This window comes from Phacochoerus africanus, chromosome 5 (assembly GCF_016906955.1).
Source record: "Phacochoerus africanus isolate WHEZ1 chromosome 5, ROS_Pafr_v1, whole genome shotgun sequence".
In the NCBI taxonomy this organism is placed as follows: domain Eukaryota; kingdom Metazoa; phylum Chordata; class Mammalia; order Artiodactyla; family Suidae; genus Phacochoerus; species Phacochoerus africanus.
In genome coordinates, this window is record NC_062548.1 from 72939615 (window position 1) to 72957986 (window position 18372).

Genomic DNA, 18372 nt, shown 5'->3' on the forward strand with positions numbered 1-18372 from the left:
ACTGGGTCCAACAGAAAGAAGGGTTCACAGAGAGGGAGGGGGAAGGGCCAGAGGTAGGAACGTAGGCATTGTTCTGAGGATAGTGCACGGTCCTTGGAAGTTTTAGCGAGGAGAGGTATGCAAGCGATGTTTAGGGCAGGCTGATCTGGCTGCATGTGCAGGGTGACCAGCACAGACCTGAGGAAGGGGCGTGGCTCAGGCCACTGCAAAAGCTAAGAGCAGAGAGAATTCAGGGCCAGACTTGAAGCAGGGAGGGAGGTGGTTAAGACACAGGAATCAGTGTCATTCCTCCAAGTGACCAAAGATTGGAAGAGTCAGTTAAACAAAACTCAAACCTTGCAACCCTGGGCAACTGGAAGGAAAATGGTATCATTGACAGAAATAGACAATGACTACTAGAGTAGAGCTAAGAACCTGTCTCCCATGATGTACAAAAGTATTCTTTGCACCCAAGTTGCCCTTTCAATACACATACAACACACACACACACACACACACACACACACACACACACACACACACACACACCTCCCCTGGTGCCTGTTCAAGGCCCCTTCTGTATTCCCTTCATCCCCTTCTAAGGGCCTCTGGAACCTTTAGATTGGAATGACCAACTTCTTCCCATTTGCCCAGGACTTTCCCAGTTTTAGCACCGAAAGCTCCGCGCCCTAAGAAATCCCTCAGCCCCAGGAAAACCAGGATGGTTGGTTACTGCTTTCCAGCCCTGGGGACTTTGAACGCAGGCTGCTGGGTGAGAACCCTACCAGTTAGCAGTATGAGTGTGGGACAAAGTGGAGGCAAGATGTCAGGAGTCCTGTGGCACGTGGGGAAGATTCAAGTCCAGGACAGGCCAAGAGGTATCAGGGAGGGGACATTTCTCTGAGACACTAGATGAACAAGGAGTCAGTTCAGCCTGAAAACAAAGATGCCACATAGTCATGGTGGGTGGCCCTTCTTTGAGGGGTTAGGAGCCCTACTAGAGTCCTCAGAGTGGATAAGCCACACCTCCCTAGCCCCAGCCCAGAACAAAAACACATGGGCAGGCCTTTCAGAGACACTGTGATAAATCACCCCACAAACACAACGCCTCTCCTGAGCCCCACCCCCCAAAGAACATGAACAAAGAACTCCCGGGGCAAATAATTCGAGTTATGAAGGTAGGGTCCAGTCAAGTTAGCTGGCTCTGAGCTGTAACCCTCCTCTACCTGAGGTTTCCTAAGTTCCAGCCCCATGCTTCCACCTCTTGTAATCAAGGCTCGGATAAATAAAACTCAAACCTATCCCCCCAGAAGGGCCCCCTGGATGGATGTCTCCTCTGCTAGTTCCTAGAGGAGAGCTTCTCAAACATCGGGGTGTCTCAGGATCACCTGGAGGGTTGACTGAAACACAAATTTTGGGGCCCCGCTCTTTCAGTTTCTGATGTAGAAGATCTATGGTGAGCCCGAGAATTTGCATTTGTAAAAAGTTCCCAGGTGACACTGATGCCACCGGCCCAGGCAGGGACCATGCTTTGAGAACCGCAGCCCCATGAATTCTGTATTTGGTGAACTAAGCAGTCATTCACTCATACTCCTCTCTTCCCAGTGTCGGAATCATGAACATATAGGACAACTGCAGATAAAGATTGGTTTATTTAACACCCACTGTGTACCAGGGTCTTCCTCCTGGGGGGGTCCTGCTGAGAGAGGAGAGGGAGGGGCACCTGATCGCCCTTCTCACACATGCAGTTCTCACAACAGCCCTGTGAAGGAGGGATGCCCGCATTTTACAGATGAGGGATCTGGAGCTCAGGTGCTGAGAAACCCGCCCAAGGTGACCCAACTAGCAATGGCAGGCTTCATTCTGTTACACAGTGTTTAAGGGGCCTGCAGCCATAAACAATAAAAAGAATTTGGGAAAGCCTTAAAAAAAAGGGGAGGTGTTTCAGCACCTCCTGCGTCTAGGTGCATGTGGTATTGAGTAAGACCCATAGGGCAGCAAGACTCATTTAACCTGATGAGTGGTTCTTCTCGGAAAGGCATGCTGGGAGGCCTCAAAGTCCCCTACAGATCCATGTTAAATAAGCTGAGAGTGCCAGGGAGAGCTAGGGAGGAACCAGCCATGGCAGTTGCCAGGATCTTAGAGGAGAAACCAGAAGGAGATCAGGATTCTTATACAGGGAGTCAGAAGGGACCTCCCAAGTGCCAGCCCTTGGTGAATCTTCTAGCAGTGGGAGGAGGTGAGCGTCAGACCACTGGGCAAAGGAGAGGGCAGGATATGCACAGAAGTGTGAACAGGAAACAGGGCATGAACCGAGGCTAGAGAAGATGGGGCAAGAACTGGGATTAGGGAGAAGCGAGCATCTGCCAAGCTGAAGAGACCTGGGCCTTGTTCATCTCAGGGACCCCGTTCCCGAGCACGGAGCTCTGGCTGGGGAGTGAGTTCCCCAGGGCCAAGAAGCAGAACAAGCCTCAAATGCCCCTACTGCCGGGTCTGTTAAAAGTCTGAAAACCTAAACGTTTATACAGATCCCTTCTGGAGCCTTGGGGGATTTTATTTTTCCCTCCTGCTTCCAGCAGAAGCCACCTGCTTAAGAACCATAAGAAAGGCTATTTCAGTGGATGTGGGTCTCCTGTCCCTCATCAGAAGGTCTCTGTGGCAAGAGGCATGCCTGCCAGGGATGCTCCTAGCCGTGGTTTGAGAGTATAGGTCTCAGTGTGCAGTGAGCCGCCCCCCCACAGCATCTTTCATCCCCGAGGGATATACACATGGCTTTGCCTTAGTAGGGACAGGTTCCCGTTCATCTGGTGTGAGGTAGACGTTGGGGCCCAGGTCCCAGGATGCCCTGGCTCTTTGAGGAGTCCTGGAGATGGGGAGGGCAGGGTCTTCTGCTCTGAGTCTGGGGGAGGGGCCAGCTGGCAGGGCTCGGGTGATGTGGTGGATAACGCAAGGGTGGAGACAGGAGGCCAGGGACAGTTTGGGCAGGGCTTCCAGGGCCATGGGGGGAGAGGAGGCCTGAAGGCCCCAGCTCAGCGTGGGGAAATGGATGGGGGAACCTAGTCGATGGAGGCGGCCCAGGGATCCCTCCTCGCTGGTCCTGCTGAGCAAGGAGAGGGAGGGGACCTGAGAGGCCTTCCAGCAGCGCCGCCCAGGCCCCTCATCCCATGCGTTCCCACCCCCTTCCCCACCTGAGGCAGAAAGTGGCACCGCTTGGTGCTGCAACCCCAGCCAGTTCTCCCTGCTGCCCCCTCGGCATGAGAGGGGGCCTGGTCCCCTTACCAGAGCCAGCTGCATGAGGCAGGAGTGGAGCTCCCGGGCTGCGTCAGGTTGGGACCCGCCTCTCAGAGTCTCCTGGAACACAGCAGCTGCCTCTTCGAAACGCTTTGGTACCAGAGGAGTTAGAAAGAGGAAAGTTTAGGGGTCAGCAGGGGTCAAGGAACTTCAAACGGCCCCCTTTCCCAGAGTGGCTCCATCCACTGACACAACTAACATTGTGACACTGTGGTGGTGGGAGCGCAACTAGAAAAGCCACTGTAGACCCGATCCCCCCTCCATCCCAGCCGAATTCCTCTTCCGCTTCCAGCCTCAGACCCAGTACCTGCAGTCCCATCAAGGCCTTGCCCAGGCGGAAGAGGCCCCGGGGCCAGCCGGGCCGCAAAGTGAGGGCTACCTGGGCATCAGCTAGGGCACGCACTGGCTGACCCAGCCGTTCATGGCAGAATGAGCGATTTCCAAATAACCTGAGAAAGACAAAGTGGCCAAAAGTCCAGGTCCTCAGCACCCTGCCTACCCCTGACATCCTGGTGAGGTAGCCACCCTTCCCCACCCCACCCCACCTACCGGTGGTCCCGGGGGTTGAGCTTCAAGGCCTGAGTGAAGAGGACCACAGCCTTGTGGTAGAAACCATTTTCGGCAAGGCTGGTACCCAACTCTGGGGAGGAAAGAAGGTGGGACGGTTCGGATGCGACCATCCCAGGGAGGGTTGGGTGAGGCGGGAGAGAGAAAGAACCTCACCTGCCAGCTCCTGGCTCCGTTGTAAGGCAGCCGCCAGCAGTCCTGGAGATGCCTAGGAACAGGAAGCACAGTCAAGCAGGACTAAGGCCTCAGCCTCCCCGGATCCTTCTCCTCCGTTCCAATAGTTAACACTGCAATCAGCACCAGGCAACATGCCATTCTTATGACAGTCTGCAGGATGGCATCAGCCCTACCTTCCTACAGAGGAAACTTCCCAGGGCGAGGGTAACAGTGATGGAGCTTGATCCCAGGTCTCTTAATCTGAGGGCCAGAGAAGTCCTTCTAGTGGTCATTGCCCTTGACCCTTAGATTGTGGGACTCCCCAGAGCTCTCTGGCATGCCTTCCCCTCCTTCTAGCTGAGGTTCCTCTGCCCAGGTGCTCACCTCGGCCTTAGGACTCTGTCTGGGGCTCTCTTCTCCTGGAGTGCTTTCTTCCTCCTGGCTCTTCTCTTGGGGAGTCTGGCTCCTGCCTTGGGGATCCTGGCTTAGTCCCTTTTCTCTGAGGGCACTGGGGGGCCAATCCCCAACCTTGCGCAGAGCCAGAGACACAAAGGTGCTAGATAGATCCAATGAGTCCTGTGAGCAGAAAGGAAAGTTCGGGAGGCGCAGGGATGAGGTATGTCCTAGAGAAGTGGGAGCAGAGGGTGGGCAGAGATCATGAAGGGAAGGAAGGGGGCTCTCACCTCTTCCTCATCGCACTGTCCCTGAGCTGGGTTCCCGGAGCTGGATGGGGGACTCCCATCCCCAGTTGGGCTGGTCTCGGCCTGGAGGGAAGGTGAACAGGTACAGAGTTGAAAGTCGCCTTGAGCCGCCTGCTTTTCCAGCTCCCACCTCCTGGCACTTGGTGCTTTTATTTTATTTTATTTTTGCCTTTTTGCCATTTCTAGGGCCGCTCCCGTGGCATATGTAGGTTCCCAGGCTAGGGGTTGAATCGGAGCCACCAGCCTACGCCAGAGCCACAGCAACATGGGATCCGAGCCACGTCTGCAACCTACACCACAGCTCATGGCAATGCCAGATCCTTAACCCACTGAGCAAGGCCAGGGATCAAACCCTCAATCTCATGGTTCCTATGGATTCGTTAACCACTGAGCCACGACAGGAACTCCCACTTGGTGCTTTTAGTACCTGTGTGCAGACACTGGAGTTGGGCTCCCCGCTGTGCTGCTCCAAGCGCTCCCTTCGCTTCCGATCCTTTTGACGCTGTAACAACGACAAGGAAGAAGAGGATGTACTTTGAGCACTATACTTAAACATACACACACACAATTTGTATCTTTTTCCTTTTTTAAGAGCTGCACTTGCAGCATATGGAAATTCCCAGGCTTGGGATCGAATTAGAGTTGCAGCTGCCAGCCTACACCACAGCCACAGCCTTGTCTGTGACCTACACCACAGTTCACAGCAACGCTGGATCCTTAATCCACTGAGCAAGGCTAGGGAGGGAACCCACATCCTCTTGGATACTAGTTGGGTTCTTAACCGCCCGAGCCACAATGGGAACTCCCAGAATTTGTATCTTGAGACCAATTCTTCATATGTAGGAGTTCCCGTGTGGCACAGTGGAAATGAATCCGACTAGGCATCATGAGGTTGTGGATTCAATCCCTGGCCTTACTCAGTGGGTTAGGGATCCGGCATTGCCGTGAGCTGTGGTGTAGATCACAATATGGCTTGGATCTGGAGTTGCTGTGGCTGTGGCGTAGGCTGTAGCTCCCATTCGACCCCTAGCCTGGGAACCTCCATATGCCACGGGTGCAGCCCTAAAAAGAAAAAAAAAAAAATCTTCATATATACAATATATATTATATGCCATAGCACCAGGCTAAGAGCTTCATAGACACTATCTCATTTAATCTTTGCAACACTATGAGATGGGTTTTGTTGTTGTCCTCACTTTACAGCAGACAAGAAGACAAGAGTCTCTAGGCAGAGGGCACACAGTCAGGAGGCAGATTCCAATCCAGGCAGCATCGTGTGGCTCCAGAACCACTACACTAAATGGGCCTCCCAGAGACCCTCCAGTCCCCAAGCCCCATGCCCGCCACCCCAGCTGGCCATCTTGAGTTCTCTCCTGTTCACAAAGCTTCCCTCCTTCAAGCCCCCAAATCCCTCTGGGTTCCCACTCCTCCTGCCCTCCAGTTACCTTCTTCTTGAGTCGTTTCTTCTCTGCTTTCTGTTTCATGCGCTCCTCCTCAGCCACCAGCTCTTCAGCCAGGCGGTTGGCTTCCTGAAGGAGGAAGGGCAGGCAACAGGCAGAGAGAGAGAATGAGAGAGAGCGAAAGGGAGGCAGGCAGTATGAAAGGATCTTGAAAAGTCCAGATTAGGGGAGAATGTGGCCATGGGAACCTGGGGTTTGGGAGAACTCTTGGGCGGAAGAAGCCCCTTGCTGCCAGTCTCACCTCTTCAGTCAGCAGGAGCCTCTGAGGCATGGCCACCTGCAGCAGGTTGTCTGGAGCAGGCGGGCTTTGAGGGCAGGGCTTAGACGCTCGTGGAGGGTATAGGAAGGACTTTCGGAGACCACAGTAGGTACCCAGTCTCTCAGCTTCCTTGTCCTTGTCATTCTGTTCCGTTGTTTGCTCCTCATTACAGAGGGGGTCCAGGAGGCGATCTGTCAGGAGGGAGAAAGAGAAGGGCAAGAAAGGAGAACATGAGGGAGAGGAGCCTCTGAGGGCCAGCCCTCCCTAGGGTACCAGCCTCGATCCCTGGGCCCGGCCCCTGCACTCCCCACCATGGTGCCACAGCTGCAGCCGCCCGCTGCTCCTATCCACATGGATCCGGTGCAGGCCCTGGGGATCATTCTCCACAAGCCGTCGAAGAAAATCCACTACGTCCTGGGAGGGGGAGGGGAGGGGAGGCTGGTGTTGTGGGGAGCTCTGGGAGAGAGCAAGGGGCTTGGCTGGGTTGACCTCTCCACCACGGCAACCACAAACCAGCCGCCCAGCCTGGAGAACCGTACCCTCTCCCTGCTCAGCCCTGCAAAACACACTGCTCCCAGCTGTCATGGCGTCTCACCTCCCTTTCCTAACTCTCTTGCCTTCCCAAGGGCTGAGGGTGCTCATCAGCCCAGCCTTCTCCACCATCCTGACACACTGACGCCCCTGCAATGGAGCCCTCTTACCTGCTCTTCCAGCTGCGCCCCCCCGCCATACCCTTGAATATGAACCCTCCCCACAGAATCCACCCTGGGGCTGCCTCACACCTAAAAGAGTGCTACAGTTCCTGGCTGCCCTCTCCCTTGCACTTCATCTGTTTCTCCTCAAAACCAAGCTCTCAGCAATGTTACCTTACTCAAAATTTTCCAGTAGTTCCCCACTGCCAGAGCCGCAGGCGGGACTGAGTCTAGCCTGGGATTCAGAGCCTTCCAAAAAGTTTCCTGGCTGACCTCTCCCGGCTTCCCTTGCAATCCTTTCCTCCTTAGCGGCCATCCTCCCTCTGCCACCAGGTTCCTTCCAGCCTTGGGGTCCTCCCCCAGCCGTTCTGCTGGCTCTGAGCTTCTTTCTCACCATGTCTTGCCTGACCTTCAAGATCGAGTTCAAATGCCATCTCCCCTCAAAGCCTTCCCAGACCCTTTCATCCCCAATTTGCTCTGCCCTCACTCAACCAGGCTGCACGAACACAGCCTGTGAGATACAATTTCACACCTTATTATCCATTGCTTTCTACTGCTGTCTTAATTAGCCAGGTAGCATAGACCCAGAGAGAACACTGTGCTAGAACAGAGCTGTATGAACCTCAGTTCTGGTTCTGCCATTGCCCGGCCATTTGATTTTGGATAAATCATTTAACCTCTCTGGGCCTCAGCTTCCTCATTCACAAAATGAGGCGAGACTCTTTCAAGCTTGGCGCATACATTCTGTGGTTCAGATGAGGATCATGTCCTTAGTTAGTGTAAACCATCTTTAAAAACCAAACAAAAAAAAAGACTGCCTTGACCTTCGACCACTCCCTAAAACACAGACTAATGCTATTCTCTCTCTCTGTTCCATCTTTTGAATTTTTATTGAATTACATATTCTCTTAATTCACTGCCTGGCCACACATGATCTGGCCACCCAATCCCTTCATCTCCTCCAGCTGCAGTGGTCTCCTTTGAAGTTTCTGCAGTGCACCAAGTGTGCGCCCTTTTCAGGGCTTTGGTACTTGTTACTTCCTCTGCCTGGAATGCTCTTTCCCCAGTAAATGGCTCATTTCTTCATCGTCTTCAGATCTCTGCCTAAACCTTCTGAAGAAGGCCTTCTCTGGCCACTCCCTTTAAAAAGCAAAACCTCTTGGGAGTTTCTGCTGTGACGCAATGGAATCAGCAGCATCTTGGAAGCACTGGGATGCAGGTTTGATCCCAGGCCCAGCACAGTGGGTTAAGGACCCAGCATTGCCGCAGCTGTGGCTCAGATCTGATCCCTGGCCCAGGAACTCCGTATGCCATGGAGCAGCCAAAAAAAGAAAAAAAAAAAAAGAGAAAAAGAAAAGAAAAGAAAAACCTCTCAATTCCTCTCAGGGCTTCCTATCCTCTTGCTTGGTTTTGCTTGGCATTTCTCATATCAGTATACTGTGGTGTTTATTTGTTGACCAGTTACCCTCACTAGACACTTCTAATTCCCTGAATAGAAGGATTTTTGTCTGTTTGGCTTACTGTTTTCCTCCCAGTGCCTAAAACAGCTTTCAGCACATAGTTGATGTTCAACACGTGTATGTATGCTGAATGGGCAAAGGCAAAGATATGGGTGAGGAAGCTGTTGAATCAGAGATGCAGCCAGGAGCTGTGCTTGAAGAACATGTGTACCTGTGTGATCTAGTGAGTTTGGACTTTGCCCTGTTAGTGAGAGAAGTGGATCTGATCTAAGGAATAAAATGCTCCAATGAAACAGTACCGGGGGAAAGAGATGAGTCTAGGCATGAAATGTTTAGTTAGCAGGCCGTTTAGAACTGTTCAGGCCAGAAAAAGTGAGTTCCTGAACTGAGGCAGTAGCAGCAGAAGGAGAAATGATCATAATGGGTTTGATTCAATAGATTTCAGAAGCAGATTTTGCTGACTGACTTCACTGGTAAGGTAATGGAAGAATGATTTTCAGATTTCAGGATTAAGCAACTGGATGGAAGTTTGTGTTATTAACCAAGATTAAGATGAGAGGGAAAGCAACTAATGTGCAAAGATGATGAATTACCTTCTGGGCTTGCTGAGTTTGGTTTCAGAAACAACCAGGAAGCAGAAGGAAGTACAGCTTCTCAGCGCTCCCAAATCTGATCCTGTCCCTCCCTCAAGAATCCAGCCCCTGCTTGAGGACATCCAAACCAGAGTACCAGACAAGCCAAATGCTGCCTTCTTTCTCACCTCATCTCTTAGGGTTCCAACCAAAGCCATAACTAAAGTCAAACTTCAGTGAAGTTCTCTTACCTTTTCCTTGCCTTAGTCTCTTTGCTCACACTGCCCCCTCTGTTCTTAATATCTTTCCCCAAGTAATTACTACCCACTCCCACTCAACTTAGAGACCCTCTTCTGCCCGGCCCTGCCCATTTTAAGCATTTATCAACGCTGAGTCGCCCCTGGTTCCCCGCCCCTCCTCTTGCGTAGTGCTGCTTGACCTTGTTCCCACCGTTACGCCTCTCCAAAGTCCCGGGGCTAGTAGCCCTTCGGGGCGCCGCGGTGGGGCTCAGCTCGGAAGGTAGAATAGAGGCGTGATCGTGATGATTAGGGCTGGGTGGTGGTGGTGGTGGCGGCGGTGGGGAGCTAGGAATCCTTTTTACCTCGTCGCCGTAGTCTTCAGGACCGAATTCTTTGCAGAGTTTGGGGACATCAGCGACCCCTAGCGGACAGCCAGGCCGCAGAGGACAGTCTATAGGAAAGGAAGGCGGCGGCGCGTTAGGGGGCCTTCGGGTAGGTGGGCCCAAGCCCTTTGCCTATCGCGTGAAGCACAAGATCGTAACTGAAAATAGATCCAACTAGGGCTGCCCCAGCCCTCCTGGACCCCCTCTCATCTGGTCTCACCCGCTTACCTAGCTTGGTCAGCCCCACAGTCTTCGGAATCGGCGCCATCGCCCGTCAACAGTGACCCGAAAGTGAAAGATAGTCTGGTATTTGACACCCTCCGAAGGGCGGAGTAGGACGGGGTGGGCGGCCATCTTTGTTGGGGGCAGAAGCCTCCGATTACGGAGCGCGAGAGAGTCCATTACGGTCCCGGCGGCTGCCGGGCCAGGGATGACGGCTCTAGGGACCGGGCGGAGCCGCGGCTGCCGCGGGCGTTGGGTAATGAGGGAAGGTGGGAATCGTTCGGTTCGTTCCAGACGCGGCGTCCCATGGCCCAGGCGTCTCGATCTGGTGGCCTTCTGCCTCCGCTAGCTAACGTGCCGCCGTTGGGGGCGCAGTCCCGGGGCGTTGGGGAGGAGCAGTGGCAGAAAAAGCGGGCGGGAGTTCTCCGCGGGGACGTTTGTGGCTGGCCCGAGTTGCCCTTTGCCGGGAGCATCCCCTGCCTAGACCCACGACCCACCGTAGCTCCGGGAGGGCAGCCGTGGTGGGCAGCGCCAACGCGGGAGGACGCAGGAGAGCACAGCGATGCCGGCGCCGCGGACTGGTGGCAGGAGCTGGCAGCTGGCGTCCCGATCCCTCCTGCGCTGCAGCGTCTCCGGGCGGTGTTGCTGCGGCTGCACCGCGAGCGGGAACAGCTCCTCCAAGCCCGGGACTGCGCCCGCCACCTACAGGCTGCCGTGCGCCTCCTGAGGATCCTGAGTCCCGGCGCTCCATCCCCTGGCCCCGGCCGCTTGCCTCAGCTGTGCTGGGACGTGTTGCCGCACCCTTCTGGAGGGGCTGTCCTGAGAAGCAGCCTTCGGGAGACCGCCGCGTCGCAACTCCTGGCGCGCCTCGTCGGACTAGCAGCCCAGCGCCTGGATGCTACCATCGAGATGCAGCTTCGGGCTCTGGGCCGGGCGCCTGCCAGCCGAGGCTTATCGTCCCAACTCGCCGACCTGCTGCTGGCACTTCCCGCCTACCACCACCTGCAGGGAAAAGCCTTGAGCCACGTTCCCGGGGCAGCGCGCCCTTTCCCCCCCGCCCGTGTGCTCCGCCTCCTGACGGGGGAACGGGGTTGCCAGGTGGCAGGTTGGCTAGATGAGGCGCTCAAGGGATCTGGCTTGGAGGACCAGCTCCGGAGGCGGTGCCATGAGGAGCGGGAGCTGCTGCCAGGTCTACTGGGCCTGATGGGGGGCGTGGCGGGTTCAGCCAGCAGTGGACTGGGGCTTGGGGGGGCTGGAGCCCTGTGGAGCCAGTACTGGACTTTTCTGTGGGCAGCCTGTGCTCAGAGTCTGGACCTATGTCTAGGACCCTGGAGGGACCCCAGGGCAGCGGCACAACAGCTGAGGCAGGCACTCGGTCGGGGTGAGTGATGGGTCCGGGTGGGCGTTTGGGAAGGCTGGGGTCTCTTTCTTCTTTATTCACTTCACTCACCTGACGCCTAACAACCAAAACAGGCCCACTAGAATGAACATCCCCCACTCCATCTCTCCTCCCCCTGGTGTGTGTGGGGGGTGTTCAGGCCATTGCTTCTGGGCTTTCAAAGCAGTCTTGCTTTCCATGGCAGCTTCCAGTCTTGGTAGAAGCCTCCTCTCTTCCCCCATCATTGAGTGGGCAGTGATTGTGGAAAAGAGAGGCCTTGTTTTCAGGCTCCAGAGTCATTTCTCTCACCAGCATCACTGCCTCAGGAGTGTGAGAAGGAGCTGGATTCTTTGTGTGGCAACCTAATTCATCAGTCTCTTATCTGGAGCTGGGATCAAGGTGAGAAGGAAGGGGTTGTGGCAGTGACACAAGCCCCAGATTGTCCCTTCCTTGTCAAACCGTACCCCTTCATCTTCAGGCTTCTGCCAGGCCTTGGGATCTGCTAGTGGAAATCAGAGCAGCCTTCCTTCATCCTCTCATACCACTGAACTTTTGCAAAAGCTCTTCCCTCCTCTCTTGGATGCCCTTCGAGAACCCAGATCTGGGCTGCCTCTCTACCAGCCTCCAGGTGAGACAAGGTGCTGGGGATGGGAGGGTAGGAGCAGTGGAGGCTATCCTCCGGTTCCTCCATTCTCTTCTGTAGCTTGCCTCCTCCCAGAGGTGTTCCATGGTCCTTCAGATACTCTGTCCCTCCCCTCCCCAGGTCCTGCACCCCTTGCCCTGGGGCTCTGTACCCTGCAGACCACTGTGCTCTGGTTTTGGGGCAGAGCTCAGCAGTATCTGGCAGCATGGACTCCAAGTTCCTTCCTCCTCCTGATCCAGAAGGACTTACCAGTGAGTAGCTAGGGAACAGGGAGGGGAGCATCCTGGGCTGGGCTCAGATCTCACTCCGTTTCTGCCAAAGCCTCTATTGCATGAGGCAGAAGCTTTGTCTAACCTGGCCTCAGAGGAAAGCTTGGCCCTGGAGGTGGAGCAGCAGCTGGGCCTGGAGATCCAGAAGCTGACTGCACAGATCCAGGTGAGGAGAGCAGGGGACCTGACAGTGACCAGCTTTTTGGGGTTGGTGGGGTGGTTGTTGTGGTGGTGATGGAACATCTCAGTGCCTTGGAATCTCTGCTAAATTTATATTTTCTTGCTCTTCACTTTTTGTTCTCTCTTCATTATGGACAATTTCAAACATACACAAAGGTAGAGAGAAGAGTGTAATGGGCTGTCATATTCCTACCACTGAGGTTTTAATAATTATCGACTCATGGTCAATTTTATTTCATTTATATATCCCACCCCTAACCCACATGTCAGACTCTCATTTTGGTTTTTTGGTTTTTTTTTTTCTTTTTTTTTAGGGCCGCACCCATGGCATATGGAGGTTCCCAGGCTAGGGGTCAAATCGGAGCTGCAGCTGCCGGCCTACGCCACAGCCACAGCAAAGCAGGATCCAAGCCTTGTCTTCGACCTATGCCATAGCTCACGGTAATGCCAGATCCTTAACCCACTGAGCAAGCCCAGGGATCGAACCTGCATCCTCACGGATGCTAGTCAGATTCATTAACTGCTGAGCCATGACAGGAAATCCCAGACTCTCATTTTGTGATGTTAATTGCCACAGATGATTGATGATCATTGTCTATATCCATTATTTCATTAGGGGGAGCAATTGATATTCTAGTTCTATCATTTCTTCATTACTAGTTGGATTGCTCTTATAAAGTGAAACTTGTTCTCAAGTTATTTGGTAACTTTGAGGTATATTTTATAGAGAAAATGCGAGATAGGTGATTGATTTTTTTCTTCCTTTCTAGTTTTTGATAACACTGTTTCTCTTCTTCTAAAAGTGTAGTATGTGTTTTTATTTTTGTATTTTATTTATTTATTTAGTCTTTTTGTCTTGTGTTTTCTACGGCCACACCGGAGGCATATGGAGGTTCCCAGGCTAGGGGTCCAATCGGAGCTGTAGCTGCCAGCCTACGCCACAGCCACAGCCACACCAGATCCGAGCTTCGTCTGCAACCTACACCACAGCTCAGGGCAACACCGGATCTTTAACCCACTGAATGAGGCCAGGGATCGAACCCCCAACCTCCTGGTTCCTAGTTAGATTCGTTAACCACGAGCCATGGGAACTTATTTTTGTATTTTAAAACTGAAAGAGAATATTATTTTAGAAAGTTTCTCATGAAAAAAATAGCGCTTTAACTGCCCCCCACCCTGACTTCTGATCCCTATTCCAGGGTGCTTTGATCTTCTCTTGGCTATTTCGGTTAATATTTTCTTATTTTCTTCCAAACTTATGAATTAAACTATTACATTTCCTTTTTTTTTGTTTTTTGTTTTTTGTTTTTGGTCTTTTTAGGGCCGCGCCTGCGGCACATGGAGGTTCCCAGGCCAGGGGCTGAATCGGAGCTGTAGCTGCTGGTCTACGCCACAGCCACAGCAACTCCAGATTTGAGCCTCGTCTTCGACCTACACCACAACTCGCAGCAACACTGGATCCTTAACCCACCAGGCAAGGCCAGGGATCGGAACCGTGACCTCATGGATACTAGTCAGATGCATTTCCACTGAGCCACAACAGGAACTCCTTCTACTTCTGTTTTAATTCTTCTGTATTTTACACAATATCTGTTCCTACAATGGATTATGTCTCTCTGCGTTTTGTTTTCTCTTCCTGCCCAACTGTCTCCTCTTTGCCCTGAATAGGGACATGGCAGTAGAGTTCAGTCCTTGTCCTTCAGCTCATTGTCCGTCTGCACTCCACCTTGGTGCTGTGCACCCCCACAGTTTAGCCCTAACCTACCACCTGCATATACCTGTTGGACATTTCCACCTCAATTGTCTGCTGCCTCTTACAAATCAACATGTCCCAGCACAGACTCCTCATGAGTAGGGTGGACAGTGATGGCTGTGGGAGCTCTGAGGATGGAAGGCCATGATAGACATGTGGTAACAGAAGCTCCTCACAGGGCCTATGGTTCAAGCTGGTGGCTGGGCAGCTTCAGAGAAATAGCAGTGGTTACTGGAGGCGGGCAGTTCATAGTTCCTTGGGGGAACAGTGAGGAAATGGCCTGACCAAAGCAGGTCATTGTGTTTACGTGTGTCTGTGTGTTATGTACACATGAGCATGCACTTACCCCTCCCAGGTGTGTGTCGGGGGTCAGGGGTGTGGAGGCTTGTGAAGGAGTGAAGAGGTTGTCATCAAATTGTGAATGGCACTGAACACCAACCCATAGATTTTGGACTTTACCTCGTAAGTGACAGGGAGCCACTGTAAGAGCAGGAAGGGAGCAGTGAAGACAGTGATAGAGTGGGAGTTCCCATTGTGGCTCAGCAGTTAATGAAACCGGCTAGCATCCATGAGGATGCAGGTTCGATCCCTGGCCTCACTCAGTGGTTTAAGGATCCGGTGTTGCCGTAAGCTGTGGTGTAGGTTGCAGACTCGGCTCAGATCCTGCATTGCTGTGGCTCTGGCACAGGTTGGTGGCTACAGCTCCAAGTTGCTGTGGCTCTGGTGTCGGCAGGCAGCTACAGCTCTGATTTGACCCCTAGCCTTGGAACCTCCAAAAGCTGTGGGTGCAGCCCTAAAAAGCCAAAAAAAAAAAAAAAAAGGCATTGATAGAGTTTGATCCAGCTAATGGACAGGATAGAAGGGAGAGGACATGAGAAGGATCCAGCTCTTGGCAGTTGAGAACAGACCAAAAGGGGCAGGGACACTGTGCTCACCTTGTGACCCAACACTGTCCAAAGCAGTTTTATGCCTTGCTCCTCTGCCTGGTGCTTGCACTCTTGGGCATCTGCTGTGGGCATTCCACTGCTCTCAGCACTGGGATGAAAAAGAAGAATCAGATCTGAATATTCTCCACAGCCGGACTGTAACATCCCAGAGAAAAAGGCTGTCCCATGGTGGGACTTCTGTTTCCTTAGTGTTGACTGTAGAATTTTCTAACACATGTCAGTTGACAAAAGGGTCATTTCTTTGCCATATATTAGGAAGAAAGAGATTCTGGTTTGGGGGATAAGAGAAGAAGAGTTTGGATTTCGATAGGCCATTGTCAGGCTAGGTATCAGGGGTCACATGGGCTCTCCCCCACCAAGTGTGGCCCCCTCCAGGTCCCTTCCTCCTTTCAGGCTCCCAGGCACCACTTTTTCTAAGACCTGCTACTATATACCCTACTTCTTGGGATTCTTCTCCAAGATGGGCTGTAGAGGGCCCTCTTTTTTCTGTTTTCTCCCTCTCCAAAAACAAAAGCTATCAAACCAAAGAAACCAAACCCGCACATGGGCATTTTTTTTTGCTTTGTGGGTTGCCATGCTCTGGAGAAATGGAAGTGGCTATAAAGAATATTCAGTGTAAGGACATTCCGAAGATTCCTGAATCTCAGAAAGTTAGTCATTGCTCCTGGTGTACACGGTTCTCGCTTTCCTTTTATAGATGATAGACAGATGATCCTACAATTCCCTTTTGTATCTTCAGCCTCTGCCTGTCTGCAGGTCATGTAGACCTTTCTCTCTCGCATTTGCTTTTGGACACTGGTGGTGGTAAAGGTGTCTCCCTCTCTTTTTCCTATTAGCATTCTGGTGGAATAAATTAACCTGGAGAATTCCTCTCCTCTGAGGAGAGAGAGAAGGGTAATCCTAGGGCAATTGTCCATAATCTTTTCTGGATCCAGATGTTTTGGAAAAACCAATGAAAGCTAGAGCATCTCTCCTAAGAAAATGCCCAAGCCCATACAATTATACATACAATTCCAACGCATATGAATGCATTAAACACCTCAGATTTAGAAGAGCATAAAACTTGACAGAGTTCCCATCGTGGCTCAGTGGTAACAAACCCAACTAGTATCCATGAGGATGCGGGTTCCATCCCTGGCCTCACTCAGTGGGTTAAGGATTCGGTGTTGCCATGAGCTGGGGTGTAGGTCACAGACACGGCTCAGATCCCATGTTGCTGTAGCTGTGATGTAGGCTGGCAGCTGCAACTCTGATTTGACCCCCAGCCTGGGAACTTCCAAATGCTGCGAGTGTGGCCCTTTTTTTGGGGGGGAAAAAAAATAGAAGAGCATGTAACTTGACAAGTCCCTCAGAGATAGGCTTTTACTTTCCCCTTATCCCCCACAGCTCCTGCCTGAAGAGTCACTAAGTCTCTTTTTTCAAGAATGTCGTAAACAAGCCTCACAGGATTTTGAACTCCACATGCCACGGGGTCGGTACTGGCGGCATCGTCTCTGTCCTGGTAATTTTTCATCCCCAGCATTCCCTTCCAGGCTTCCCAAAGGTCATGTCTTGACCCCTCCAAACCCTGGCTCCACTCCTCTGTCTCCATCCTTGTCCTCACCTTCCCCCAAATACACCATTAGGAGATTTAGAGAGCTCCTGACCTCATGTCCTGTCCTTTCTCTTCTCTCTCTGCAGAACTTCCCAGCATTCCTAGTGAGTATGCTGGGTTGGTGGTCCGCAGAGTACTGGAGCCAGTGCTGCAAGGATTGCAAGGACTGCCACCTCAAGCCCAGGCCCCCGCCCTCAGCCAGGCACTGACTGCCATCCTGGGTGCCTGGCTTGACCACATCCTCACCCATGAGATCCGGTTCAGGTGGGGAGGAAAGGAGGCAGCGGCAGGGGGAATGAATGGAACTGGGAAAAGGGAGGGTATAGGTAGGGTAGAGCAGTTTGAAAAGGCAGCAGGGTCAGGTGGCCACATTGTACCTTGACCTTCAGCCTGCAGGGGGCACTGCAGCTCAGACAAGATTTTGGAGTTGTCCGGGCATTGTTGGAGGAGGAGCAGTGGGGCCTGTCCCCAGAACTTCGCCAGACTCTGCTCATGCTCAGCATCTTCCAGCAGTTGGATGGAGCCCTGCTGTGTCTGTTGCAGCAGCCTCTGCCCAAGACTCAAATCCACAGGAGGCCGCTGTGTTGCTGTGAGTTGCTCTCCCTGACCCAACTCCAGGCTCCCTTGCCCCTAGCTCATTACTTTATGTGCCCCAATCCCCATCCTCATCATTGCTCTGGCTTCACTGTTCCCCTGCCAGCCACCTGCCTTCCACTCCTGCCTTACCAGGTGCATGTAATGAGGCCCAGACCATGGAATTGCCCAGCAGCAGCCTCAACAGTCTGGAGAGCTTGGAGCCCCCTCTTCGGCCTGGAGCAACCCCAGCCCAGACACCTCAGCTGCTAAGCACACTGTGGGGAGGGGGACCCAGCCCTGAGGCTTACCTGGTAGGAAATCAGCAGGCCTGGCTTGCCCTGAGGCAGCACCAGCATCCCCGCTGGCACTTATCTTTTCTTTCCTGCCTGGGGGCCAGTTCTGAATCCTAAGGAGCCACATCAGAAGCCAGAAAGTCAGAACTTCCATCTCTGTCTGAAAAAGCCCAGACATTTAGAAATGCTTCTTAAAAAAAAGCCTAATTGGCAGCTTGGGAGAAAGGATACTTGAGAACCACAAGCTACACAGAGCCTGGACTTAAAAAGCTAAGAATCCAAGATCACTCCAGTGCCTGGAATTCAGAGTAAACAGCATAACCGCAGCTTGGGACCTAGAGGTCAGCACCCTTGAGTGGCTCAGGCTCAGATCCCTATCAGTGAAGACATCTCAGAGTAGATACTGGTCATAGGGGGCTAGACGCTGGGAGAAAGTCTTTAGACTTGAATCCCAGGGAAAGAGAAAAAGCAGTTGAAAGCAGGCAGCCTAGATGCCACTTCCTCTTAAGTCCTAGGAGCCAGGTTAAACACAAGAGAGGCTGGGACACTACTACAAAGTAAACTCATCAAGAACCATAGAGGTGGAAAAGGAATTTCTATACCTAAGTCAGTACCACAGGCTGTATTGTATTACCCTGTACTCCCCTCCCCATTACTATTTTTAAAAACATTAAACATTTAAGGACCTTCACATGTAAGCTTTGGTTACCTAGCGTTCCACATATTTAATCTTTAGTTACCTGAGTGGGGTTTACCCC

At 52.6% G+C, this 18372-nt stretch overlaps 2 protein-coding genes across 13 annotated transcripts; one reads left to right on the forward strand and one right to left on the reverse strand.

Moving 5' to 3' along the window:
- Nucleotides 1-1612: 1612 nt before the first annotated feature.
- Nucleotides 1613-10106, reverse strand: TTC31 (tetratricopeptide repeat domain 31). 9 transcript variants are annotated; one of them, XM_047781709.1, is made up of 13 exons: nt 9988-10106; nt 9739-9827; nt 6725-6827; nt 6396-6604; nt 6140-6223; nt 5122-5196; nt 4677-4757; nt 4378-4569; nt 3994-4045; nt 3820-3910; nt 3578-3719; nt 3259-3360; nt 1613-3076 (listed from the first exon to the last, which is right to left on the reverse strand). In XM_047781709.1, the coding sequence occupies exons 1-13, from the start codon at nt 10025-10027 to the stop codon at nt 2780-2782; spliced, it is 1557 nt and encodes a 518-aa protein (XP_047637665.1). In that variant the 5' UTR covers nt 10028-10106; the 3' UTR covers nt 1613-2779. The 9 variants fall into 9 exon arrangements, with proteins under 9 accessions (XP_047637665.1, XP_047637659.1, XP_047637661.1 ...); XM_047781703.1 differs by having other exon boundaries at nt 1613-3079; XM_047781705.1 differs by lacking the exon at nt 6725-6827 and having other exon boundaries at nt 1613-3079; nt 9988-10005.
- A 107-nt stretch (nt 10107-10213) lies between these two features.
- Nucleotides 10214-18305, forward strand: CCDC142 (coiled-coil domain containing 142). Of its 4 annotated transcripts, none has more exons than XM_047781697.1 (9): nt 10214-11362; nt 11672-11758; nt 11838-11987; nt 12123-12253; nt 12324-12437; nt 16538-16652; nt 16832-17009; nt 17135-17334; nt 17475-18305. In XM_047781697.1, the coding sequence occupies exons 1-9, from the start codon at nt 10288-10290 to the stop codon at nt 17729-17731; spliced, it is 2307 nt and encodes a 768-aa protein (XP_047637653.1). In that variant the 5' UTR covers nt 10214-10287; the 3' UTR covers nt 17732-18305. The 4 variants fall into 4 exon arrangements, with proteins under 4 accessions (XP_047637653.1, XP_047637654.1, XP_047637655.1 ...); XM_047781698.1 differs by having other exon boundaries at nt 17446-17731; XM_047781699.1 differs by having other exon boundaries at nt 17142-17334; nt 17475-17731.
- The last annotated feature ends 67 nt before the right edge of the window (nt 18306-18372 follow it).